Source organism: Podarcis raffonei, chromosome 8 (genome assembly GCF_027172205.1).
Source record: "Podarcis raffonei isolate rPodRaf1 chromosome 8, rPodRaf1.pri, whole genome shotgun sequence".
Taxonomy (NCBI): Eukaryota; Metazoa; Chordata; class Lepidosauria; order Squamata; family Lacertidae; genus Podarcis; species Podarcis raffonei.
Genome location: NC_070609.1, coordinates 51,090,137 through 51,116,148, shown reverse-complemented (window position 1 = coordinate 51,116,148; position 26,012 = coordinate 51,090,137). Strand labels below are relative to the sequence as shown.

Genomic DNA, 26,012 nt, shown 5'->3' with positions numbered 1-26,012 from the left:
AAGTTGATAGAAGCCTTACCTAAAGTGGGTTGATCCCAGGTCCAGCTTAATAAAAAACATTTTTTTAAAGGCACTCTCCCCCACATGAAGATTCAAGCTCCCCATCTGCCCCCTGAAGGGGGCCAGACAAACCTGGAAACTCCAGGTCAACCTCAAGATGATGCTGAACTGCAGCTCCCATCATCCCTGGCCATGAGCCATATTAGCTGGAGCTGATTGGAGTTCCCCCATACTATGCTAACTGCAGCAGATCTCCATGGTTTCCAAGAGGGTCTTTCCCCCGCTGCACCTGCAGAAGCCGGGGGTAGAACCTGGGACTGCCTGCATGCAGAAGGGATGCTCTGCCACTGAGCTGCAGCAGCTGCTTTCCAGCTAGCAGGAGATTGGAGGAGAAAGGGGTTGTTTTTATCCAGAGCTGCCACCCCAGATGCTTTGATCTGAGCCTCTTCTTCCCTGTGTTATCAATGAGGGGCTGCCATCCTTGCTCCATTGGGACTGCAAGGGGCTACACTCCTCTTGCCCCCATCAGAAAGAAAGAGTTGTTTCCTCTTGCTGGGCCAAGGTAGCCACTGCAGCCATACAGCTCCATGTCCCGAGAGAGCCGGCAGGCAGGTTAATTATAACAAATGGCTGTAATTAGCAGAAGGAAAATCAATGCAGGAAAAATTACCCTCCTGCTGCCTCTTGTTTTTCAACATGGATAATTGCCTGGGACACAGGTCAGCACTTTGGAGAAGGAGGCTTCTTCAGTCAGTTTCTCTCTCCCTCTCCTCTCTCTCTCTCTCTCTCTCTCTCTCTCTCTCTCTCTCTCTCTCTCTCACACACACACACACACACACACACACACACTAAAAACACCACACACTCTTACCTTGGAGGAAGCTTCACCAAATACAGCATTAAACAGGACTTACATTCTATCTATCATCTATCTATCTGTATCATCTAACTACCAACCTACCAACCAAAAACAACAGGACATATCTTGAGTAGATATTGTTAGGATTGTGCTGACACATGGGATTTTCCTGATCGGAGGGTGAATGCACTATATATCTATCTATCTATCATCTATCTATCTATCTATCTATCTATCTATCATCTATCTATCTATTTAAAAAATGCTTTGGGAACCTAGCTGGTCTGAAAAGAGGTAATGTAAATAAATTCAGTAAACTGTGTATCATAAATACTGCACAGACATTTTCACCCAGGCATCCTTTTTGCTTAAATGTGCACAGATTCGCAGACAGTCTTAATGTTTCTATTCATGTCCGGAGAAGCAGAGAAGTGAGTTGAAGAACAGAACATCTACTGTTTTTAACCTGGCCTTTCAAACATGGAAATCTGGGCCAAGGGAACCTCAGTTGCGGTCCTCCCGGTCTCAGGGTCCTCTCCTGGCCACGTCCCCATTCTAGGCCACACCCCTCACCTGGTCCAAGCCCCAGTTTCCTTGAGTGCTTTTGCCTCCCACCTGCGTGGGAGGAGAGGGGTGTGAATGGAAACCTCTGACTGCCTAAGAGCCTCGTTTATTGCTTCACCCATTTTTGTCTCCATTTTGACTGTCCTCCCACCCACCCCCGGCATGTGGCCCCAGGCTGGTTATCAATGAGAAAATATGGGCTGGAAAAGGGCCATAGCTCAGTGGTTAGGGCATCTGCCTTGCATGCAGGTCACAGGTTGAATCCTTGACATCTCCAGGTAGGGCTAGGAATGAGCCCAGTTTGCAATCCCAGAGAAGTGTTGCCAGCCAGGGCAGACAATACTAAGCTAGATGCTCCGATGGCCTGACGCAGTAGGAGGCAGCTTCCTGCGTTCTTGTCTCTGATCTAGACTATACAGATGGCTGGCAGCCGTTTGGCATGGACGGGTTAAAAATATATCGAGAATACAAAATGTGCTCATTGCTGTGGCGCTGAAAACATCGGAGAGCTGAAAACCTGCCTGGCTGAACACTCAGCGGATTCAATAAAAGCACCGTGGGATTAATTCTGCGATGCTGCCTTAATGTTTGGAAGAGGGCTTTGAATTGACAGGCAAGTCCCACTATTGACGGATTTCAGCCGCGTCCCGAAGTATTTATCTGTTCAGCAGCAACAAATCGTTGATGACTCATTCGTCAGCACTAATTCTCCTCCTCTTCATGTTTGTTGTACATTCACTCTCTGCCCCCCCCCTGTAGGTTTTTCTCAGCCTGCAATTTCATTTTTATTGTTTGCCGCCGAATACTCCAACATCTGAAGGTCATTTTTTAATTCACAAGTTCTTCCCAGAAATGTCTACACATCCGCTCTCGCCTCCCACCCACTTTGTGCAACAGGCACCTCTAACATGCCCTCCTCTTTCCACCGTGATCCTGTCCCTGAACGTAACCACGTGGAGGCACATGCCGCTGGAGGCACACGGCGTCCTTGGAACAGTGGTGAGGAGACCCCTCCTGGAAAAGCTGGTGTCTGGCTCTATCTCTCTAACTCAGCAGCGGCAACCTGGCAACGCAGCTTCCTCTCCCACTACGAAAGGGAGGCTCACAGAGCATACGCAGAGTGGGTACACCTCCCCTCATGGGGCCCTTTCCTTTTGCACACATCCACCCTTCCTTCCAAGGTGCAAGCGATGGCAGGAGGAGGAGGAGGAGGAGACAGCAATATAAGTGCAGTGGAAAAGAGAGCAGAGCCCAATGCTGGCTGTGAAGGCACAAGCCACAGTGGCTGCTATCCAGAGCCCTCTGAGGCAGCACCTAGAGTGGCCTTCAGGTGTTTTGGAATACAACTCCCATGAGCCACAGTTGGCTCAGCCCAATAGAAGTTATGGTCCAAAACAGATGGAGGGCACCAGGTCGGGGAAAGCAGAGCTGGGGAACATTTTTCAGCCTGAGGTTCACATTCTCTTCAGGCCAATATGCCCGCGGTGATGGGGGAACCAGAAGCAAAGGTGGACAGACCAGTTTGTTTAAGTTTTATATTTGCAGAGTATGTTAGTTTCTGCTCATTCACAGCCTCCTTCATGCTGCTCCAGAGAGTAGGGCTCGAACCCATGGATTCAAGTTACAAGAAAGGAGATTCCGACTCAAGATCAGGAAGAACTTTCTGACTGTAAGAGCTGCTTGACGGTGGAATGGACTCCCTTGGAAGGCGGTGGGCCCTCCTTCCTTGGAGGTTTTTAAGCAAAGGTTGGGTGGTCATCAGTCATGGATGCTTTAGTTGAGGTTCCTGCATTGCAGGGGGTTGGACTAGATGACCCTCAGGTCCCTTGCAACTCTGAAATTCTGCCATTCTGTGATTCATTTGAAGGAAACCAAACTCTGGAAGCACTTGGAACCACAGGAGTCTCCTAAATAAATAAGCCGTATCTTAAACCACTGCTTGACTCTTCAGTCCCAAGAGCCTCCTAGTGATGTCTTCACCAAGCCAGGGCGAGATGTGTCAAAGAATCCCTGGAAAAAGCAAAGAGACGTTTGACTCGAACACATCCAAACTGACTGTGTGAATCAGGCAGAATGCTCAGCCCCGTCCCCTCTGGCCCAGTCAGTGACTTTTTGTGGTCCACGGAGCCAAGAGGCCTCCTTCCTTCCCCCTCGCACAGCAGCCCAGGTTCAGCTGCCTGGGCCAAGTAGCTGCCAGAGAGTCAGGCTAATTAAGCCACTCAGTCAAAAGGTCGGTATTTGCTAATTAAATGAGTGTTAACAAGTGCCTGAGAGCCAAAAGGAGAAGGGGAGGGGAAGAGACTCGGCTCCATCACATGCTGAATTAATATCAGAGGGGGGGCCACTAGGCAGCCCAGCCTGGCCTGGAGACACTGGGGAAATCAAGGGCTTCCACCTCTCAATAAGCAACGCTCACCCGCAGATGAAAGGCTGTCCTTCTCTATGGCCATTTTTATACAATATGATCCAAGATCTTAAAAGACAGCTTGGTTTCTCCAAATGCAGCAAGCTGCCTTTTTATCAAGTCAAAGCATTGCCAAATATTATCTAAACTAGTAAGCGGTGGCTTCTCCAGGGTTTTAGGCAGGGCACATTCTCAGCCCTACCTAGAGATCCCAGGGATTGAACCCTGGACCTTCTGCATACAAAGTGGATCATCTACCCACCAGGGGTGTTGCTCAGGGTACAAGCCCAGGGCATAAATCTGCATGATGTTTGCATATGCTAATTTATATGCAGAGGTACAAACGGGTTGATTTCAGAGGGAAAATGAAGTCTGGCTCTTGCTGACAGGGCTTACTCTCACCCTCTCCTCAGTCTGTGGGCAAGAACTACTGCTGACGTATATAAGGAAACTAAAGCAAGTCTTAAAGAAGGTAAAGGGACCCCTGACCATTAAGTCCAGTCGTGGCCGACTCTGGGGTTGCGGCGCTCATCTTGCTTTATTGGCCGAGCCAGCGTACAACTTCCAGGTCATGTGGCCAGCATGACTAAGCTGCTTCTGGCGAACCAGAGCAGCACACGGAAACGCCGTTTACCTTCCCACCAGAACGGTACCTATTTATCTACTTGCACTTTGATGTGCTTTCGAACTGCTAGGTTGGCAGGAGCAGGGACCAAGCAATGGGAGCTCACCCCGTCGCAGGGATTCGAACCGTGACCTTCCGATCAGCAAGTCCTAGGCTCTGTGGTTTAACCCACAGCGCCACCCGCGTCCCTAAAGCAAGTCTTATCCACCATCTAATGCAGGGTAGGGAATTTGTCAGCCCCAAAGCCACATTTCTTTCTGGGCACCAGATGCCAGATGTCAGTGGAGGGCAGGACCAGATGCAAAAGTGGATGGAGCAGCAAATGCAAAGTTTGCCTTTCTATGGCAATCTGGTTTCTATGCACACTCACATATCCTGCTCTGTCCTCCATCCAGACAAGCAAGAGGCACATTCGCCTGCTCCAAGTCACCATCACTCCATGGAGAGATAGTGATTTTGGAGATAGCAACTGATACCAAAGGCTGGGAAACTCACACTGTGGCTGCTTAACAATGTTTCCTTCTGCAGGCCCCGAGGATTAGGAACCCCCTGGCAAAAGCAGCTGCCCCCTGTACGCTCATCAAGCTCCATGAAACCTCTGCCAAGCAGGCAAGCGTGTCTCCCTCACAACTTGCCAGCACCCGGGGTTTGATCAAGCTGGGTGAGATCACTATGCCTCCTGTTCCTCTACCAGGGTCTCTTTCTAGTTCACAGCGCATGTTAGCAGCTTCCCTGTGCCTGCAAGATGATTGACAGCTCTGGGGAAGATTCTGCTCATAGCAGGGCAGCCCAGAAGAAAGAGCATCCTCAGCAGGGCCAAAGGGTGGGGATCTCCATCTGTCAATTTCCTTCCCCATTTGCTCCTGACAGCTCCATAGGAGTGGGCCGATCTCAGCTCCTGTTTTAAAAAACAAAACAGATTCATGGAGGAGAGGGCTATCAGTGACTACTAGACACAATGGCTATGTTCGATCTCAAGTGTAGGAGGCAGTATGCTTCTCATTAGCAGTTACTTGGGAGCACAAGTGGGAAGAGCTTGTGGGCTTTCTGACTGACCAGTGTGAGGTCAGGATGCTGGACTAGATAAGCCTGAGGTCTGATCTGGAAGGGCTCCTCTTATGTCCTTACCTGACCCTCTGAACCTGACTGCTGCCTTCTCATTTTCACTGCTGGACACCAAACATGGGAAACAAGTAGACTGATAAAAGCAGAGCTGTATGGTGGGGACCGGGTAGGGGAGCAGGAAATAGAACCCATAGAAAAGCTGAAAAGGGCATCCCATGATCTGAGAAGCACCTTGGACCACTGGCAGAGAATGCATCACCCTTCCACCTGCCAGGCACAGCCAACATTTTGTCTTGTGCGAGGCCATGCGTCACAATGCACATGGAAAGGGCAGCGCTCGTTGCCGCATGCGCTAGGACGGAAGTCACTGCCTGCACTCGGAGGCAGCGGCTTCTGCAAAGCAGGAACATTACTCAGAGTAGCCCCTTCCCATCTGTGCTCCCAGCCCTGGCAGGTGCCCAAGAGTCTGCCTAGGACCAGAGCCCAGCAAAAGAGAAGCTGCGCTGGCTGAACACGCAAAGCGGGCAGCATTTCCTGCCTCTAATGAGAACAATTTGCAATGCTGGCTGCTTCCTGGTGAAGTCTCTGGAACACAGAGTTTCCCTTGAAATTTGCTTGATAGAGTAGAAGGCATGCTAAACTTCATTGTCCAAGGAGCTCTGGTGTCCTGGTCTCCACAGAAATTAAGTTCCTTCTAGAATGGAGGAGGGATCCAGCCACGGCAGCACGCAGGGGCATTAATTGTATTTCTTTACCGCATTTTTGAGAAGGCACCCAAGGGGGTTTATAATTCTAAAAATAACGAAAACGAAAACAAATAAACGATATTAAATGTAAAGAGCAGGGTGAGGGTGGGGGAGAAGAGAGAGATGCAGAGGTATTCACAGGCCGAGGAGGGATTTATGCCAAGGTCAGATTGGCTAGTGCCAATGTCTCATCTTTTCTGCTCTTCTCTTGCAGAACAGCTCAGATGGACTGATCTAGTGCAGCCCTGCCTTTCAAAAATGGCCTTTTCACTCATTGAAACTCTTACGCTACGTGCTAGAGGGGCCCATGGCCTAGCCTCAGGAACACAGGAAGCTGCATGATATGGAGTCAGACCCATGGATCAGTCTCGCTGGGCATTGAACTTGGGATCTTCTGCAGGTCATGCAGATGTCCTGCTATTGTGCTATGGGCTTTCCCCAAACCCTTTGTTTTTCCCAAAAGTTTTAAGGCTGAATCAGGAAGTCACCAGTTCTCAGACTGCCATCCACAGTAGCAGCTCTTCCATGTTAGAAGCAATGAGCCAAAAAAGTCGCCATAGAGACATAAGAGTATGAGATTCTTAATCCTGGGATCATGGGTTTGAACCCCATGTTGGGCAAAAGATTCTTGCATTGCAGACAGTGCACTAGATGACCCTCACGGTCACTTTCAACTCTATGATTCCATTTCTCACTCTCTCAATAGGTATTGCAAAGAAAGAAGAATTTCAGCAACTGCAACAACTCACCCTGTGAAGCACTGAGGAAAGTGATACCTAAACAAAGTCTAGATTCTGCACTGCCACCTTGTGGCATCTAGAGTCAGATGGCCCTGATCATTAATTACCCTTCCGAAGCTGAGCTGAGAAACTAAAGAGGCAGGGAGTGAGGGAAAGGTACCAAAGAAGAGATCAGATCTGATCACAAAGGTCAGCTCCTCCTGTCTCCAGGGTACTTCCACGTGGGTTATAGGTTGTAAAGAGGAAATCCTGGAAACAAAACTCTCTTACTTTCAACATCTTGAGTGTGAAACTTACTGCTAAATTGAGGGCTTACTGCCACCAAGTGGAACCAACATGTACCTGCAGGTCTCTCTTTGAAAAAAATGCCATGGAGAGGATTTCTTCTTTGGGTTAGTTAACTCAGCCAAGGAATGGAGATACTCCAGATGTGCACCCCCCCTTCAAAAAAGAAGAGCCTCCATGGCATTGGCACAGGCTTTGAGAGGCAGATTTATTAGACTTGTTAGTTAATGAATTCTCTCATGGTGGTCAAAACAAGAAATGTGATAGCCACATATGAAATCAGTTATTTTGGCACAAGCATTCATGGGCCATTTTCTCAGTTGCATGAAGCAGATTTGCAATGGCTGTCCTGGACTGTCAAGCAGTTTACCCCCAGCACCAGTGCATGATCATATGTGGACTGAAGCTGTACTTAGAAATGGGTTGACTTTAGATTTCCTCAGCTTCCATCCATCACGTGCAAGCCAAGTATGAAGAGGCTGGACGAAACCACACTTAAAGTTTGGCAGGATTTCAAACAGTGCAGAGACTTCATGTGCAAGCTCCCACTGCAGAACAAAAAGCACCACTCCAAGCTGTGAAATCTCCCTGAGCCAAACAAGAGATGCAATTGTGTCCTCCCAAATATACTATTGGAGCAATGCACACATGGAGTGCATGAAGCATAAAGGGAGGGGCAGTACCTCTGGTAGGTGACACATCGTGCTCCTTCTGGGGTAGTTTGTCCACCTTCGGTCCCCACCATACACTCAGCTCTCACCTATAGCAGCTGTCAGCATGCAAGAGTGACAATACCCCAGGAAGTTTCAACTGGCCAGCTAAACCAGGTGAGGGCAGCTGATGGGTCTCAAACCCTCAGAAAGTTAGGGACTTTCTCTGCATGCAAAGACAGGCTCCGGTGGATTGAGTGAACTAATAGTGGAATCAACAGTCAAAAAGGTGGTTTCTGCACACGCTGTACAGGGAAGCGAGGGGCAGATGTGGCATGTCAACCTGTGAAGGTAGCTCATCAAGAAGGAAAACTCTGGTCCTAAACCTCTGCTGCTTTGTGGATTTATCTTCAGGGGGGAAAGGCTAAGGAGCAAACCCTACACAAATCTGGAATGGAGTCCCCAAGACAGTTGGATGGCATCTTGTACACCTTCCAGCACCTCCTGCTGCCAAGCTGGTGTCAGGTGTATTGCTGGATCTTGTCATCTGGGCAGCCCAGGACCTCCATACACTATCCAGGCTTGTGCCCCAGGGGTCCCTTCAGTGCCAACACAGTGGTTTGACTTCACCCCCGAAGGCACAATTGCATCGTCTCTAGAGACAGGAGGATGCCAACTAATGCATACACCTATACCTCATTCCCAAGTCAGCCCTTCTTCAGAGCAACATGTGACATCTACCTGCTCTGTCCACAAAATTTCACAGAATGGACTGCTGAAGCATGAGGGGGGATTTGTAACTTTACCTGCTCCAGATCTGTAGCATGTCAAGAGAATTAATCTCATCTCCAGATGACCTATGGGGATGGGTAGATAAGTGGCAACGCTGCATTTATGGCTTGGCTAGTAAAACTAAACCAGACAGTTTGATCCATCTTTTAGATTTAGGGGAGCTAGTCTCAAACGTTTGTTGGGGGAGATATAGGTTTATTTGGGGGGATTTATTTGTCCTGTCTTCACGCTTTTTATGATGGAGGACCGCTGTAGTCACCCCCAACGACACCTTCTCAAGATGGAGGGTGAGGGAACAGCTGCAGTCGCCTGTGGTTCCTGCGCAATGTTTGCCATCTTGCCAAAGGTTGCAGGCAGCTTTACCTGCAGCAATTGCATGTTGATTGCCCTCTTAAAAGACAAAGTCCAGCAACTGGAGGAACGTGTAGCTACGCTCCAAAGAATTAGAGAGCTGGAGCTCTTCTTGGAAGCAACAGAGCACACCGTCTCCACCAAGGAGGAGACAGGGGACTCCCCTGAGAAGGAGGCTAGTTCACCAACACAGGAGCCAGATATATGGAGAAACGTGACTCAAAGAAGTAGGAGGCCCAGGGTTCGCTCTGATTGTTTAGAAATACGCAATCGCTTTGAGGTCCTTTCCCCTAGCATGGAAGACGAAGAGCAGACTCCATTTGAGGATCTCTCCCTCATTACAGTCGATCAGGTATATGAAGACGAGCAGCAAAGGCAGTCTTCAGGGAATGTGCAGGCGACCTTGGAACGGACAGCTCACGGAAGAACCCCGACCAGACCTAAGAGGAGGCGTGTAGTGGTGATAGGGGATTCCCTACTGAGGGGAACAGAAGCAGTGATCTGTGGGCCTGACAAGATGTCTCGGGAAGTGTGCTGTCTCCCCGGGGCTAAGATCCAAGATGTAACTGAACGACTGCAAGGAATCATAAAACCCACTGACAAATACCCCTTCCTCTTGGTTCATGTGGGAACCAATGACACTACAAGCAATAGCCTCCAGAAGATCAAAAGAGATTACGAGGCTCTGGGCAGGAAATTGAAGCAATTAAATGCACAAATTGTCATCTCATCTGTCCTCCCAGTTGAACGACGTGGCCCAGGGAGAGAGGGAAAAATAGTGGAAGTGAACAACTGGCTTCGCAAATGGTGTAAACAGGAACGGTTTGGATTCTTAGATCACGGAATGCAGTTTCTTGAAGATGGACTTCTGGCAAGCGATGGGCTGCACCTCACAACGGTTGGTAGGAATGTTTTTGCAAAAAATCTCAGAAACCTCATCAGGAGGGCTTTAAACTGACTAATGTGGGGGAGGGAGACAGTGCTCCTGAAGGTAGGAGTCTATCAATTGATGAAGATGATCATCCAAATGTCATAGACCGAATGGAGCAAACAGCACGCAGACCTTGTGGTGGGAGGAAAAAATCCTTAAATAAGAGACACGGGGGAATGATTAATGGACTTCAATGTCTGTACACTAATGCGCAAAGTATGGGAAATAAACAAGATGAGCTTGAGCTCTTGGTACAGCAAACTAAATATGACATAATAGGCATCACTGAAACCTGGTGGGATAAGTCCCACGATTGGAATGTAATAATGGAGGGATACAATCTATTTCAGAGAAACAGACCAGACAAGAAAGGAGGAGGAGTGGCGTTATATGTCAGGGATGTGTATACCTGTGAAGAGATCCAAGATTTAGAACCTCAAAGCCAAAGTGAGAGCATTTGGGTCAAAATTAAGGGAGAGAAGAATAACAGTGACCTCATTGTGGGAGTTTACTATAGATCCCCAAGCCAAACGGAGGACATAGATGATGCCTTCCTGGAACAGATGGCCAAGCATGCAAAAGGAAGGGAGATAGTAGTAATGGGGGACTTCAATTACCCGGATATTTGTTGGATGTCAAACTCAGCCAAGAGCATAAGGTCAAACAGATTCCTCACTGGCCTTGCAGACAACTTCATTGTCCAGAAAGTGGGAGAAGCTACAAGAGGAACAGCCATTTTAGATCTGGTCCTAACCAATGTTGATGACCTGGTTAGTGGGGTAGAAGTGGAAGGATCATTAGGCGCGAGTGATCATGCTCTTCTGAAGTTTACTATACAGCGGAAAGGAGCAGCCAAGCATACTAGGACTCAATTTCTCGACTTTAAGAAAGCCGACTTCATAAAACTTAGGGAAGTGCTGGGTGAGATCCCATGGACAGTAATACTAAAAGGAAAGGGAGTTCATGATGGCTGGGAGTTTGTTAAGAGGGAGATAGTAAAAGCACAACTTCAGGCAATACCAATGAGAAGGAAACATGGAAGGTGCCTAAAGAAGCCAGGGTGGCTATCTAAAGAACTTTTAACTGAGTTAAGATTAAAAAAGGATGTGTACAAAAAATGGAAAAGGGGGGAAACCACCAAAGAGGAATTCAAACAAATAGCCAGCACGTGTAGACACAAAGTCAGAAAAGCTAAAGCACAGAATGAACTCAGGCTTGCTAGAGAGGTTAAAAGCAACAAAAAAGGCTTTTATGGGTATGTTCGTAGCAAAAGGAAGAACAAAGAAACAGTGGGGTCACTCAGAGGAGAAGATGGTGAAATGCAAACAGGGGACACAGAAAGGGCTGAACTCCTCAATGCCTTCTTTGCCTCAGTCTTCTCCGATAAAGAAAACAATGCCCGACCTGAAGAATTTGGAGCAAATGATTCAGCAGAGGAAACACAGCCCAGAATAACTAAGGAGATAGTACAAGAATACTAGTCTAGAATGGCTAGTCTAGATGTATTCAAGTCTCCAGGGCCAGATGAACTGCATCCAAGAGTATTAAAAGAACTGGCAGATGTGATTTCAGAACCACTGGCAGTCATCTTTGAGAATTCCTGGAGAACAGGCGAAGTCCCGGCAGACTGGAGGAGGGCAAATGTTGTCCCTATTTTCAAAAAGGGGAAAAGAGAGGACCCAAATAATTACCGCCCAGTCAGTCTGACATCAATACCAGGGAAGATTCTGGAGCAGATCATTAAGCAAACAGTCTGTGAGCACCTGGAAAGGAATGCTGTGATCACCAATAGTCAGCATGGATTTCTGAAAAATAAGTCATGTCAGACTAACCTGATCTCGTTTTTTGACAGAATTACAAGCCTGGTAGATGAAGGGAACGCAGTGGATGTAGCCTACCTTGATTTCAGCAAGGCATTTGACAAGGTGCCCCATGATATTCTTGTAAAGAAGCTGGTAAAATGCGGTCTTGACTATGCTACCACTCAGTGGATTTGTAACTGGCTGACTGACTGAACCCAAAGGGTGCTCATCAATGGTTCCTCTTCATCCTGGAGAAGAGTGACTAGTGGGGTGCCACAGGGTTCTGTCTTGGGCCCGGTCTTATTCAACATCTTTATCAACGACTTGGATGATGGACTCAAGGGCATCCTGATCAAATTTGCAGATGACACCAAACTGGGAGGGGTGGCTAACACCCCAGAGGACAGGAACACACTTCAAAACGACCTTGACAGATTAGAGAACTGGGCCAAAACAAACAAGATGAATTTTAACAGGGAGAAATGTAAAGTATTGCACTTGGGCAAAAAAAATGAGAGGCACAAATACAAGATGGGTGACACCTGGCTTGAGAGCACTACATGTGAAAAGGATCTAGGAGTCTTGGTTGACCACAAACTTGACATGAGCCAACAGTGTGACGCGGCAGCTAAAAAAGCCAATGCAATTCTGGGCTGCATCAATAGGAGTATAGCATCTAGATCAAGGGAAGTAATAGTGCCACTGTATTCTGCTCTGGTCAGACCTCACCTGGAGTACTGTGTCCAGTTCTGGGCACCACAGTTCAAGAAGGACATTGACAAACTGGAACGTGTCCAGAGGAGGGCAACCAAAATGGTCAAAGGCCTGGAAACGTTGCCTTATGAGGAACGGCTAAGGGAGCTGGGCATGTTTAGCCTGGAGAAGAGGAGGTTAAGGGGTGATATGATAGCCATGTTCAAATATATAAAAGGATGTCACATAGAGGAGGGAGAAAGGTTGTTTTCTGCTGCTCCAGAGAAGCGGACACGGAGCAATGGATCCAAACTACAAGAAAGAAGATTCCACCTAAACATTAGGAAGAACTTCCTGACAGTAAGAGCTGTTCGACAGTGGAATTTGCTGCCAAGGAGTGTGGTGGAGTCTCCTTCTTTGGAGGTCTTTAAGCAGAGGCTTGACAACCATATGTCAGGAGTGCTCTGATGGTGTTTCCTGCTTGGCAGGGGGTTGGACTCGATGGCCCTTGTGGTCTCTTCCAACTCTATGATTCTATGATTCTATGATTCTGTGGTTCCCATCCACTCCCATAGATACCCTCTAGTTATTGTAAATAGGATCCTCTGCACTTCACATTAAGCACACTCCATTTTTCCAGCAGAGCTGAGTGATCAACCAAGCCCAGCTTCTATTAATCGACTAAGTACATTCATTTCCTCAGTGGGATGAAGCGGAGGTGAAAAGGAAGCTCATCCAGACAGTAAAGAGTAAATTCCTGGAAAATAACTGCATCAGATTCTCTGGTGGCTTGTTTGGTCTTCACTTCAGCTCAGCTCACTTTTGCTCTCAGAAAACACCATGCCTGGTCTACATTAATCCATTAAGGAGTTGACACTGAAATGGCACTGTGGTAAGAATCAAGTATCTCCGGTGAATCCCTTGCAAGATTCAGTGTAAAAAATTTAAGAAGCCATCTTGTACCAAGTCAGAAAATTGGTTCATCTAGCTTGGTAATGTCTGCACTGACAGGCAGCAGCTCTCTGGAGTTTCAGATGGGCAACATTCCCAGCCCTACAGGGGCTTGAACTGGGACCCTCTGCATCCAAAGCCCGATGCTCTACCACTGAGCTATGGCTCTTCCCCATACATATATAAGGAACTTGCATTTATCACCTTCTGTTCTACTAAATACCCAAATTACCCAGCTCTGTATCTGTCAAAAGGGAACCTAAGTGAGCAAGGAATGGTAGGTCGCCCCTTTCATCCCCCAACCAGGGAGTTAATAATATAAAATGGGATCCAACCAGCACTGCCTTCCATTCCCCAGGCTGCTTCAATACTGAAATCGCAAGTGGTACCAGCCTCCTTGCCCAACTACTGGAGTGCCCACAAAAAATGAGTGGGCATGAGATGGAGATGGCAAAGGGGCTATGCTCAAGTGCCAGGATTCCCGGCCCATGTTGCTCTTTCCCACATCTCTAAGACAAGCACCACATAGTTCCAAATCTATCCTTTATTGAGGTGCTCCGAACAAAGAGTTTATTTCTTCTTTTCCACATCCTGCTCTGCTGCTTCCTTGGCTCGCTTAGCCCGGATGCCAAAGAGCCGAGCATTTGCCCGGGCCATGCGCAGGCTGGCAAAAGCCTTGAAATTCTTCTCTTCCTCCGATATAACCCGGGCTTTCTCTTTTTTGTAGACCTAAGGAAAGAACCAGACAATCAGGGCACACACCAAAAAGCTGCTGCTTTCTTCCAATTTCTGATTCAATATTCACCCACACTACAGCTCAGTCTAACACCTTTAAGTCACAAGCTGTATATACAATTTACCTTTAAAGCACACCCAAATCTCATTCATTCCTTCAAAGAATTCTGGGCAGTGTAGTTTATCCCCCAGAGAGTTACAATTCCTAGCAACCCTCAACAAATTGCAGTGCCCAGAATTCTTTTCAGGACAAAATGTGCTCAAAATATGTAATATGTATGCAGACCCAGCCCCTTTCTGTAGCAGCACTCAGAACACCGGAAGAGCCTGCTGGATCAGGCCAACGTCCCATTTAGTCATGCATCTTGTTCTCACAGTGGCCAACTGGATGCCCTAATGTGAAGCCTACAAGGAGAGCCTAAGCACAACAGCACCCTCCCTCACTTGTGATTCTGAGCAACTGGAGTTCAGAGACATACTGACAGTGGAGTTGGAACCCTCATGGCTAGTCCAGGCACAGAAAAAATTCATTGCCAAAATGAGGCAGAAAATATTTTCTGCATCACTAGCAGAATCTAGTGATCAGTTAGAAGGACTGAAAATGAAGATGGTCAGCAGCATAAGGCCTTGGATATAAACATAGAGGATATCCACTTTTGAAATAATAGGAACAGTTATGGTCAGTCAGTCTCAAAAAGGAAGAGTCAGAAAAGGCAACCAAAATGACCAACAGGTTGGAGCATCTTCTCTTATGAGGGAAGGCTAAAATATTTAGGGCTTTTCTGGGGTGGGGAGAAGCATAGTAGATAGCTTCCCTCTTTCATAATTCTAGAGCTCATGGGTCACCCAATTAAACTGACTGGCTGTAGGTTCAAGATAGACAAGAGGAATAGACAAGGAGAAGTCCTTTTCTACTGAATGACTAATTAACTTGTGGAACCCACTGCCACAAGGTGTGACAATAGCCACTGGCTTAGGTGGCTTTCAAAGGAGATGAGACAAATTCATGTGGTAGGCGACAGTCAATGGCTTCTAGCTATAGTTGTATACTAGTTTATTTTACATTTACATACTGCCCCTCAATATACTGGATTTTCAGGGAAGTCACCTTTATTTCTATAAAATAAAACAAAAATAAATAAATTGAACGCCCATATGCAGAAATTCAGCACTGAGTAGCTCTTGCTGGAGGACAAGCAAGAGCAGAGAGGGCTGTTTTCTTTAAGCCCTGCTGCTGCTGGGCTTCCCAGAGGCACTATGAGAAGTAAGGCCTTTAGAAGAGAACGATCCCCAGCAGGACTCCACAAGGCTAACCACCTACTTGACTGCTAATATTCCATTTCTGTTAGAAATTCAGTAGCATCACAACTATCACCATTCACTTGTTCAGATTTCTTGTACAGCTTACTCGAAAATCAACCAACAACCTTCAATATTGATGGCAAACTTGTGTTTTGCAAGATTCCAAGGACATAACTATGCTTGAGTGAATGAGAAGTAGCCAACTCAACATTGAAGCTGCTCCTTTCTGTTAAGTCACAGAACATCATTTGACACCCAAGAAACACAGCCACTCTCAAGAGATCATTTCACTGAAGTTGGAAGCAGAAAATTTCTCATTATAAAGTCTACAAATTTCAGAGGAAAGATCTATGGAAGTCACTTACATTTTTGATGGGCATAACTGGTCCAGAGAGCTGTGTGGCCATCTTGAGCTCTTCAGCCTGTGGAGAGAAGAAAATGTTCAGGAATTAACTTAACTATTTATTCCACCTCACTTTTTTGGACAGCAAGAAAAAAAACCCTAGCTTGGATTATGTCATACAAGTGCTGAGGGAGCCTCTAAAAATCTTACTGTAGGGGCAAGGTTAGGCAGAGTTGAAGACGAAGAATACTGAAATTTCCAGTTTAGCCTTATATTGCTGTCATCTCACTTTTCCTCAACACTTCTGCTCTCTCTCCAATACAGGTAACTGCATTACCTGTATGTACCGTACATGTATGTGCACACTTTGAGAATCATAGCAACTAAGAAAGAGGGCCCTGGAACAAACTTTTTTTTAAAAAAATTATTATTAAAGATTTATTAGTTTACAAATATACGTGCATCCTCTCTTTTTTCAAGCTGCATTTTCTACAGATCAGTTTCATTTGTTGTGAGACATTAGTGTTGCATGCAGTATTGGGTTGGGAAGAGGGGGAGGGTGGGGGTGGTGAGTGGGGTGGTAATGCTTCTACTTAGTGGTTTTGTGTCAGCGACACTTGTGGGGGTTATCTATCTATTTGCTTGTTACGTTTCCTTGGTGGTGAGGGGACGGGGGTGGCCTTGTCTTTGGGTGGCTGTATTGGAAGACTTGTGATGTTGTGGCTGAAGTAGCATATGACCACCAGCAATGGAAAGTAGGTAGTGTTTCTGCCTCTTATACTGGCTTTTTTGTGCCCCAGTCATAATCAAGTACTCCTTGGAAGTTGTGTCCTTGGGAGTTTTATAGTGTGCTTTGCAGCAAAGCTTTCGCCCCACCAGACTTATTAGAAATAAAGCTCCCTTCTCCTGCAACACCTACTTCCCCTGAAATTCTCCCCTATATACTTACTGCACTGTCGCCCTTCTTAGGGGCAGAAGGTTTCCGGGGAAAGAGAATGATCTTAGAGCGGTATTCCTTCAGCCGCTGCACATTGGCCTGCAGGGCTTCTGTTGACCTGTTCCGGCGCCTGGGGTCTACTGAGATACCAATTGTCTGGGCAAACTTCTTGTTGATGCCAGCCATCTAGGGAAAGCATATTAACCTAAGCCATAAGTAAAATCAACTTGTACATTGCCAGCCCTGTACCTGCTATGGAGGCAGAACAGTCATCAGCTGGAAAACTGATGTTGTTTTGAAACTCTTTAATAATTATTTTTTTTACAAAGAGAAGGAAAGTTTCAAAACGTAAGTAATCACGGTACTGAGATTCCAAGGACAGAGCCATCATCTGATTGAAAGGCTCTCAAAGAAACGGCATGTGGCTTGCAAGGGCAACAAAGAGAGACCTTCTGGTAGGATGCTAATGTACCTGGCCAAACAATTTTTCTCCAGTACCTAAAAAGAAATCTCCACCAAAATACTGAATAAAAATGTGTAAGGCTAAACTCTTGTCCTTTAAGCAATTAGAAACAGACAACAGAAGAGTGTGGGTTTCAATTTTTAACTGCCTAAAGTTCCTCGTATAACCCACTCTGAAGGAACAGGGATTAGCTATACTATCGCTATAAAACTCTCCATCTGTTTAATTCAAGAACTTCCACTATAAATACAAAAACTAATCCTCCAAGAAATCTGATTCAATGAAGTTATTTGGTTATATGGAAGCTCCACCAACCACTGTACAAAACACATCAGATTCTGATATATCTTAGCTCATATTTCATATGCCACAAGCCAAAACAACCTGTATTTCAGAGGCAGGCACTCATGTGTTAAGAGACACCTATGCTTTTTTACTTACTCTCAGCTCCTCCAAGCTGAATCCTCTACCAGCACGGACTTTTGTGTGGTATCGTACAGTGGGGCACCTCACAATTGGCCTGATTGGTCCAGATACCGGACGTGGAGCAATACGACGGGCCTTCGCCTGTCGGGTCTTCCTCCTGGGTGCAGAAAGAAGTACAGAAGGGTTATGTTAAACCTGTTGTCTCTCCAAATATAACCCTTACTGAGCTCCCCTTACAGATAAACTTGGGATTGGTTGCAAGGGAAGGAGGCATAAGGCAAGCATAAGAACAAAGGAAGTCCTCGTGGATCAGACCAAAGACCCACTTAGTCCAGCAACATGGCCAATCAGACGCCTAAAGGAAGCCTGCAAGCAGGTCCCCAGTGCAATTGCTCCATGTAATTCCTAGCAGCTGGTATTCAGAAGCATACTGCCTCTGACAGTGGAGGCAGAACTAGCCATCACTAGGAGCCACTGATAGCCTTATCTTCCATGAATTCATCAAATCCTAGCACCACTCTTGTGCAAATGAATTCCATAGTTTGAGCAATGTGATGTGTGAAGCTATGCTCCTTTTGTATGCTTTACTGGAAGACCTGGAATTCTAGTATTATGTGAGAAAAAAAATGACTTTTTTCCAAATCATGCATAATTTTATGCCTCTTATGTCCCTCCTTACTCACCTTCGCTCCCACCACAAACTACGAGTTGCAAATCTAACTTTTCCTTATAGGAGTTGCTCCAACCCCTTAATCATTTTGGTTGCCCTTCTCTGCACCTTTTCCAGCTGAACAATATCATTTTTGAGATGTGGAAATCAGAACTACAGACAGTATTTAAACTGCGGTAACACCAGATTTAGATAAAGGCATTAAGATATAGACAGTTCCGTTTTCAATCCTTTAACTGAGTAGATAGAAATAAAAAACGCTACAGCCATCAGCTTATATGGGTTCAAAGGGTCATCAATGTGGTACAGCGATTCCGGAGAATTTTCATCATCTGGCTGAAGAACTGAACAAGTGTCTTGCAGAAAGCCAAAAATGGCAAGGCTCACACTTGCTTGCCTTTTGCATTATCCAGACAGCTCTATGTTAGCCAAGCACCGGACACAAAGAACACAAAATGCAAGGGGCTCAGCAGACCTCACCTGCGGATCTTCCTAGCAGGCTGATTAAACCATGTGGCCACTCGTCTTTGCCAGTCTTTGTGAAAATGGGGATTCAAGATCATGCCATTCCGGCTGGGCGCCATGGCTCCTTATGTCCCTGAAAATACAAACAGTATGGATTAGACTCCTTGTGTTTTCCATTTTAACATCTCTTCTCAGCATACAAAATATTATTTATCCTTGCAACAGTTCTGTGAAGTATACTGGAGACACATAATTTCATGCCCTTCTAAGCCCAATGGAAACCTAGCATTTGGATTCCTAATTGTGCCAAAGGTTGGAAACTTGCAGGCAGAATGCAGTTATGATGCAAGAAACCTTTTACTAGTAATATTAGGAAGAGCTTTGAACCATTCATCAAATATCCCACACTCTGTTTAACAATATCAAACATGCATCACTGCAGCATCTCTTCTGCAAGAGACCTTACAATAACATAAGGAGCTACCTACTTGCTTAATTTTGGCTGGTCCTGGCTACGGTGATTGGCAGCAGCCCTTCAAGGTTCAAAACCCTTCAACAGGAGATCCCAGAGAATGAACCTTCTACATGTACTCCTGCTGAACTATGGGGCCCTCCCTTACATATGAAACTGCTGTATAGGATCAGGCTATTGGTTCAGACTAGTACTGAGTCTTCTCTAGCAAGGCATTCAAGATGCTAAATATCTTTCCCCCCCCTTTCCTCCCCTCACTCTTGTCTTATCCCTCAACCCCATACTGCCTATTAAAAGTAATGTCTTATTCTGAATGTGACTGACTTGTCACATTGTATGAAGGATAAACAGACTTCATTTTTTTTAATGATACTAAAGATCTAACTTGGAGCCTCTTGCCAATGCCCTATCAGAATGGTAAAATATGGGGTCATCCCAGCCAAACTTACAAGGCTGCCTTCATTCGGATTCTGCACATTGCTTCACTGAGCCCAATACTGTACTGACTGATCTGGCTGGCTGTGGCTCTTCAAAGTCTTCCTCGTCCTGCTATCCAAGAGCTTAAACCTATGGCCTACTGCATACACCCACTAAACTAGACTCCATCCCCACACAGGAACCTACCTCATGCTGACTCAAACCCTGTTAAGCTTAAGAAAAATGTTTTATTTCACTATGAATAAGATAAAGCTGGTGGCTTTAAAACTGCTTGTTTTAAACATTCAAAAGCTCGTTAGCATTCAGGGATACAATGGTAAAGGGAAAGGGAAAGGACCCCTGACAGTTAAGTCCAGTCACAGACGACTCTGGGGTTGTGGCGCTCAGCTAGCTTTACAGGCCGAGGGAGCGACACTTGACTAAATCCCATAAAGGGGAAACCATTTCTGCAGAGTCAACAATAAAATCCTCAATGAACACGAAAGCACCCAGCAAAACAAATGCCCCGCACTTCTTCAGGACATTACATTTTAGCCAAAACTACTACAGTTAATGACTTGTAATAGGTCGTTCTTCACTAGCCAATATCACTCCGAAATACTGTAGCTGTGGCTTGACTAACCGGGCTACAAATCCTATTGATTGGTGCAATAATTCTTGGCCAGAGACAGAACCTAGTACCACGATATATGAATGAGCTACGGGTGCCCCTGGGACGCTGGCTTCACTTACCCACCACTGGATGCTCTCCTCGAGGGCCGCTAGCCGTCTTAACCGAGGCGCCAGAGGCTGGGCCCGCCTGCCTGCAAAGCCTGTGTCCTCCACTTCTGTGCTGTGGCTGGGCCTTTCTAAATAACGAGGCAGATCCAGAAGCTCAATGGAGCGCAAAGGATCGCCTCTAACAACCAGGCAAGAGCCCGTCAGTCTCCCCACCGGGACCCCATAACCTTTCCGTAACGTCCACAAGACCCTCTAGAACCCGGGAGTCCGCCCCCGGAGTCCCCCATCCCCGCGCAGGCTACGGATGAAGGCGGATAGCCAACCAAGCCTCCCCCAGCACGAGAACTCACCTCCCGGGAGAGAAAATGGCCGGCCGGAAAAAGAAAGAACTCTTGCCAGGAACTCTGGGATATCTGAGCCGCCGCGCGTGACCCGGTTCAGGAAATGCGAAACGCTCCGTCCGCGGCCAATCAGGGAGAGGGAATTACCCTCACTGGCGTCAGCCGCTATGTCCAACACATTGTCTTGCCAGTAACAAAGATGGCGCCCATCTTAAAGGTACCGCGGCCGTTCAATTCTGCCGGCTCGTAATGGATGGAGCGGCGTGGGAAGGGAGTCTCCTATTCCAAGAGTCACATTTACTGTTCCTTTTCGTTTGGCATTTGACCCCACCCACCATCGGGATGTAGTCCCTGAAGGTTGGCCAGAGAGAAATGCAGCCATCGGGCTGAAAAATGCCCCTCTCCCCACAGGTTTATAATGTGTCTTTCCTTGGTATCAGCACAGGAGGCAATAGGTAATGCAAAGGAACAAACTACTGCTGAAACTGCACTCACCATTGTGAGGGGTGGGGAGGTGATGATGATGCCTCACCAGCTACTGCCTGGGTTGGCTCAAAAGCACAAGAATTCACCTCCCACAAAAGCAAAGGTAGAAAAAGGTAATGTAAAGGACCCCTGGGTGGTTAAGTCCAGTCAAAGACAACTATGGGGTTGCGGTGCTCATCTCACTTTTCAGGCCAAGGGAGCTGACGTTTGTCCACAGACAGCTTTCTGTGTCGTGTGACCAGCATGACTAAACCGCTACTGGCAGATGGAGGACCATGATGAGTGCCAGAGCACACGGAAATGCCATTTACCTTCCCACCACAGTGGTACCTGTCTATCTACTTGCACTGGCTTGCTTTCGAACTGCTAGGTTGGCAGTAGCTGGGACAGAGCAACAGGACCTCACACGTTGCTCAGATTTGAACCACTGACGACCTGATGATCACAGCACCACCCATGTCCCAAAAGCATATAGCCTCTGACTGGATATAAGGGGCCAAGGGGAGAACCAAGGCATAAACCTTCCTGAAGAGAGCATGGTAAGCAACAGCTGTATCATTCAGCACTGGGTGACCACCTTCCACATGGAGGTGAAGTGGCAGACAGAAAGCAGCAGCTGACTGATGTCTGGTGATGGACCTGGTGGAAGTTGGCAGGTTTGCTGGGTGGAAGCTGGTGACGTATGCATTCAGAAGCCAGTGGATGCTGAAAGGCTGGAGCAGGCTGATGTTTGTGGATGTAAACTGGTTGAGGTGAATGGTGTGTGTCTGGGTGCACTCTGGAAGCCGCCCTCCTGGCACAGGGTGAATACATGAACCAGAGGATATTCAGGGGTGGAAGCCAGTGGAAGTTGGCAGGCTGAAGTGAGGGACGAAGTTGCCAGGCAGAAGCCAGTGGAGGTGGCTGGATGATGCTGTCAGATGGCTGCCATCCCCCTCAGTATGTCTGTTTGTGTTTCAGGGTTGTCTGAAGCTGGCAAGGTTTTCTCTGAGACCAGCCATGAAAGTAGTGAAGAGAACTGCAGGCTTTGCAAGTCCCCTTCTATTTCTGAAGAAATGTGCTCATTACACAGGAAACCCAACATCCCACTTTTATAGTGCACAAGTCCTGCTTACTGGTGTCCCATTGGCATCTGGTTAGCCACTCAGAATACAGAATTCTGAACAAAAATCCAGCATGCTGTTCTAATGTCCTTAGAATTGTAACCCCAATTGCACTGTGACAAACTTAATAAAAGTTCTGCAGGATCTGATAAATCAGAGTTCAATACCTTGCTCCCCAGTGGCCAGGCACCATGAGCACTGCCTTAACTGTGGCCAATAAGATTCTCCGTTGGGCCAAATCTAGGAGATTCTCCCCTATTGCCACTAAAGGGAACAGACAGCAGTGAATTGTACATGTTGAAAATGGCACATATTAATGTCATGGATAGCATCTGCAGTAACCTGAGCCTACAGTAGCCTGAACTGATGCACGCATATCTAAAGTCTTACTGAGCTTAAAAGGGCTAACAAGCAATATTGCATGCATAACATTGTAGCCCGAATAACACTGTGACACACTTAAAAAAAGCTCTGTAGGATCTGATAAAGATACTTCAGCATCCTGCTCCCCAACAGCCAGGCACTATTGAGCACTGGCATAGCTTGGCCAATGAGAATTTTTTATCGCATCTGGTATAGCAGACTCCCCACTAGCGGCATTTTAAGCAAGGGAACACAGTGCACTTCATTGAACAGACTACAGTGAGTTGCATATACTGAAAATGGCACATATTAATGTCATATATTGTATCTGCAGTAATAGAACAGTTTAAATGATGACTCATGCCCATTGAGAATGACGATAAATGACTAGTGAGCGGTATTTGAGTTCTGTAAAAGTTTATTTCATTTTTTAATAGATGGCAAAGATACAAGCAGCTGAGATGATAGAGATTTATTACAGTTTGTGCTAGGTCATGGTTTATAAATACATTGAGCAGGAACTCTTGGAAAGATAAGAAAAGTGGAAAAATCAAGGTGGGGAACACTTGTGGCTCTCTTACCATCCCTCCCCCAGTGACAACTTCTTCAATTGAACAATTTTCAAATTTCATTTTCCTGAGAAATACCCAACTGGAGAGACATACCAACCATTTCAGATGCCAAGACCCAGCACAGTTAAATTTAACATGACTTTCTTGCTCCAGAATTTCTTTCAATATGATGCCACTATAGATGGAGGTTTTTAAGCAGATGCGAGATGGCCATCTGTCATGTATGATTTAGCTAACATTCCTGCATTGCAGGGGGCTGGACTAGATGGCCCTTGGGATCCCTTTCATCTCTGCAATTCCATGAGCCAAAGCATTAACCACCCTTGTGCTAAAGCTTAGCTACTGCCAGTGAGTCTGGCGAGTCTGGCTCCCTCTTGGAGGGAAATGGGCTAAATTACTGCCACTGTGATTCAGAAACTTAGCATATTGCCCCACAGATATTGTCACAGATATACAGCAATTTGGTACAAATTTGTCAATAGACCACTAGGTGGTACACACAGATCACCAATGACTTTTCTTTCAAGGCCCACTGGGGGAGATGGAGAAAGGGACTGCTTACAGACCAATGCTGAAATGCTTGGTTTTCTTCTATGTCGTAGTGCAATATCACATGTTGAAATACATATTCAGGAGGATCATATCTCCAGGGATTTTGATAGCCGCAGTTCTAAATAGCAAACTCTCTTCACGCTGAGGCAATTCAGAGTGCAAATGTGTGCACGCTCATCCCATCTATGCACGAGGGTAGTCTCAGAAAAGAGGCAGTTTTGAGAACTGCCAATTAAATATTGGCAGGAGTGGAGGAAAATCTGGACAAGGGTTGTATAAGGATACAGACAATAGTCCTCATGGAAATAATCTATGGAGTGTGTTTGAAAATGCAGCTAGCCCTTTTCTCTCTCCACTCCACCTCCCTTCAGCTGTTATTGTACAGCAGGAAACTGACTATCCCTCCCCCCACCCAACTCCTGTTACAAGCTGCTTTAGAGACACATTCAGTCTAAAGGCCTGTGTGTAAGAACCAGAAGCTACCAGCCAGCCAGAGTACTCTCCGAAAGGCTTGAGGATTCTCTCTCCCTTCCAAGTCACTCCAGGGAGCCCCACCAGCATTCAGAGGTTGTGCCTGCCCCTATCTTTGTGGCCAGAGTTACATAGGTCAAAGGACCTATATCTTTGTGGCATGGTGACATAGGTCAAAGGAAATCTACATCTCCATTGTCCATATCAGACTTTCTACACCTCAAGAGACATGCGTAAAAAACAGGGAAATATTTGTGTTGTTGGTTCTAGGGAGAAGCATTAAACTCTGGATGCTAGTGATGCAGCTATTGCTGTCATGTCAAAGGAGGGTTGCAGTGTGTGGCACCAGAAAAAAGAAGAAGATGAAGCCGAGCACAGCAGCTGCTTTTGTGGGAGGACTATGACACAATGGCTGGTTCTGCCCAGACTGAGCACACACATTCCCATAACTGTAACCTGGTGACCCAGAGGCACTGGGACCCTTCCCAATGAGCCTTGATGAGCCCATACACATACATCAACCACAGCTTGATCATTTTTAGAGCAGGGGAAGCTGGACCCTGCTCGCAGCCCATCACAAAATATGAGCAGAGCAGCCTACACACAGGCATGAAATAACTCTCTTTGCGCCTCTAGTTCAGAAAGGAAGCTGCTCAGTCCCTTCTCTCACTTGGCCATTTTCAAACTGGTCTCTGGTCAAACTCTTCCTCCTCCTCTCGGCTCTGGGGTGACTGAGGTGCCTCTTCATCTCCCGTATCTTGTTTGTCCCTCTCAGCCTCAATCCAGCTCTGAGGGCTAATCATTTTCTTGGGCCCATGTGGAGGAGGCCCAATCAAGGCTTCTATGTCATCGTAGTTGATGACTTCTTTCTCCAGCAGGGCATCGGCCAGCTAGACACAAGAAAAGGTGACAGATGGTAAGCATTTGCATGCACACACAGGCCAGAGAAACCTAAGCATGGAAATAGGATACACTGGGGCTCAGCCATCCACTGGCTGAAGCAAGGACCAACTCACCTCAAGGAAAGCACTCTCAAGGACAGGGATGGAAACCTAAGACCTTTCAGACGTTGCTGGACTCCAAATCCCATCAGTCCCTGAAGCCAGCATGGCCAAAGGTCAGGGATGATGGGTGTTGTAATCCAACAACATTTGGAGCACCACAGGTTTCCTGCACCTGCTTTAGGACACTACATTCCATGGATTCTTTTTTTCCTTCTCTCCCCCCTTGATCTTAAAAGGAAGCAACAGTTTGAGAACAGTTTATCACATGCAGGAAAGAACTTGCATTCTACACACACCTCTCTTCTCCCATGCCAGGTGCCATTGCATACAGCAAAGATAACCATTAAGAGATGTATTGTGTATGTAGCTATGAAAGAAAAAAGTATGGCAGTGGTGTGAATGTACAAAGAAAGGGACAAGGATGCACATGTGGGGCCATTTGAGGAATGTTACATCAGGCCTCCTACCCTGCAGCTCTAAGAGTTTCTCCCTTCACACTCTTGGCATCACAAGGAGCTGAAATGCGCCACAACCCACTGCTTCTTGCCACTATCAGCCAAGGAAAAGGGCTGCCGTGCTTCCCAATGCAAGTGGCAACCAAAACAGTATCTAAGACTCTGCAGAGGAATCATCTTAGTTTTGCTCTCTTAGTTGGCTCTCAGCAGAGGAGCTGCTACCTTGTTTTTAAAAA

At 46.6% G+C, this 26,012-nt stretch overlaps 2 protein-coding genes and 1 non-coding gene across 4 annotated transcripts in view; all 3 read right to left on the bottom strand.

Moving 5' to 3' along the window:
• Positions 1–13,987: 13,987 nt before the first annotated feature.
• On the bottom strand, positions 13,988–20,904 carry RPL13 (ribosomal protein L13). 2 transcript variants are annotated; one of them, XM_053400024.1, is made up of 6 exons: positions 20,780–20,904; positions 18,815–18,932; positions 17,680–17,821; positions 16,788–16,961; positions 15,861–15,917; positions 13,988–14,187 (listed from the first exon to the last, which is right to left on the bottom strand). In XM_053400024.1, exons 2-6 carry the CDS (start codon positions 18,916–18,918, stop codon positions 14,029–14,031), a joined length of 636 nt encoding a protein of 211 aa, XP_053255999.1. In that variant the 5' UTR covers positions 18,919–18,932; positions 20,780–20,904; the 3' UTR covers positions 13,988–14,028. The 2 variants fall into 2 exon arrangements, with proteins under 2 accessions (XP_053255999.1, XP_053256000.1); XM_053400025.1 differs by lacking the exon at positions 20,780–20,904 and adding an exon at positions 20,442–20,461.
• Positions 18,584–18,665, bottom strand: LOC128420439 (small nucleolar RNA MBII-202). Its single transcript, XR_008332041.1, has one exon. It is a non-coding gene; the product is annotated as a small nucleolar RNA MBII-202 (small nucleolar RNA).
• Positions 20,905–23,118: 2,214 nt separating the features above from the next.
• Positions 23,119–26,012, bottom strand: part of SPG7 (SPG7 matrix AAA peptidase subunit, paraplegin) — a 32,855-nt gene continuing 29,961 nt past the window's right edge. Inside the window, exon 17 of the mRNA XM_053400023.1 lies at positions 23,119–25,207. Coding sequence (XP_053255998.1) covers positions 24,998–25,207 — 210 coding nt within the window. The 3' untranslated portion in view covers positions 23,119–24,997. The remainder of the gene's footprint in view (positions 25,208–26,012) is intronic.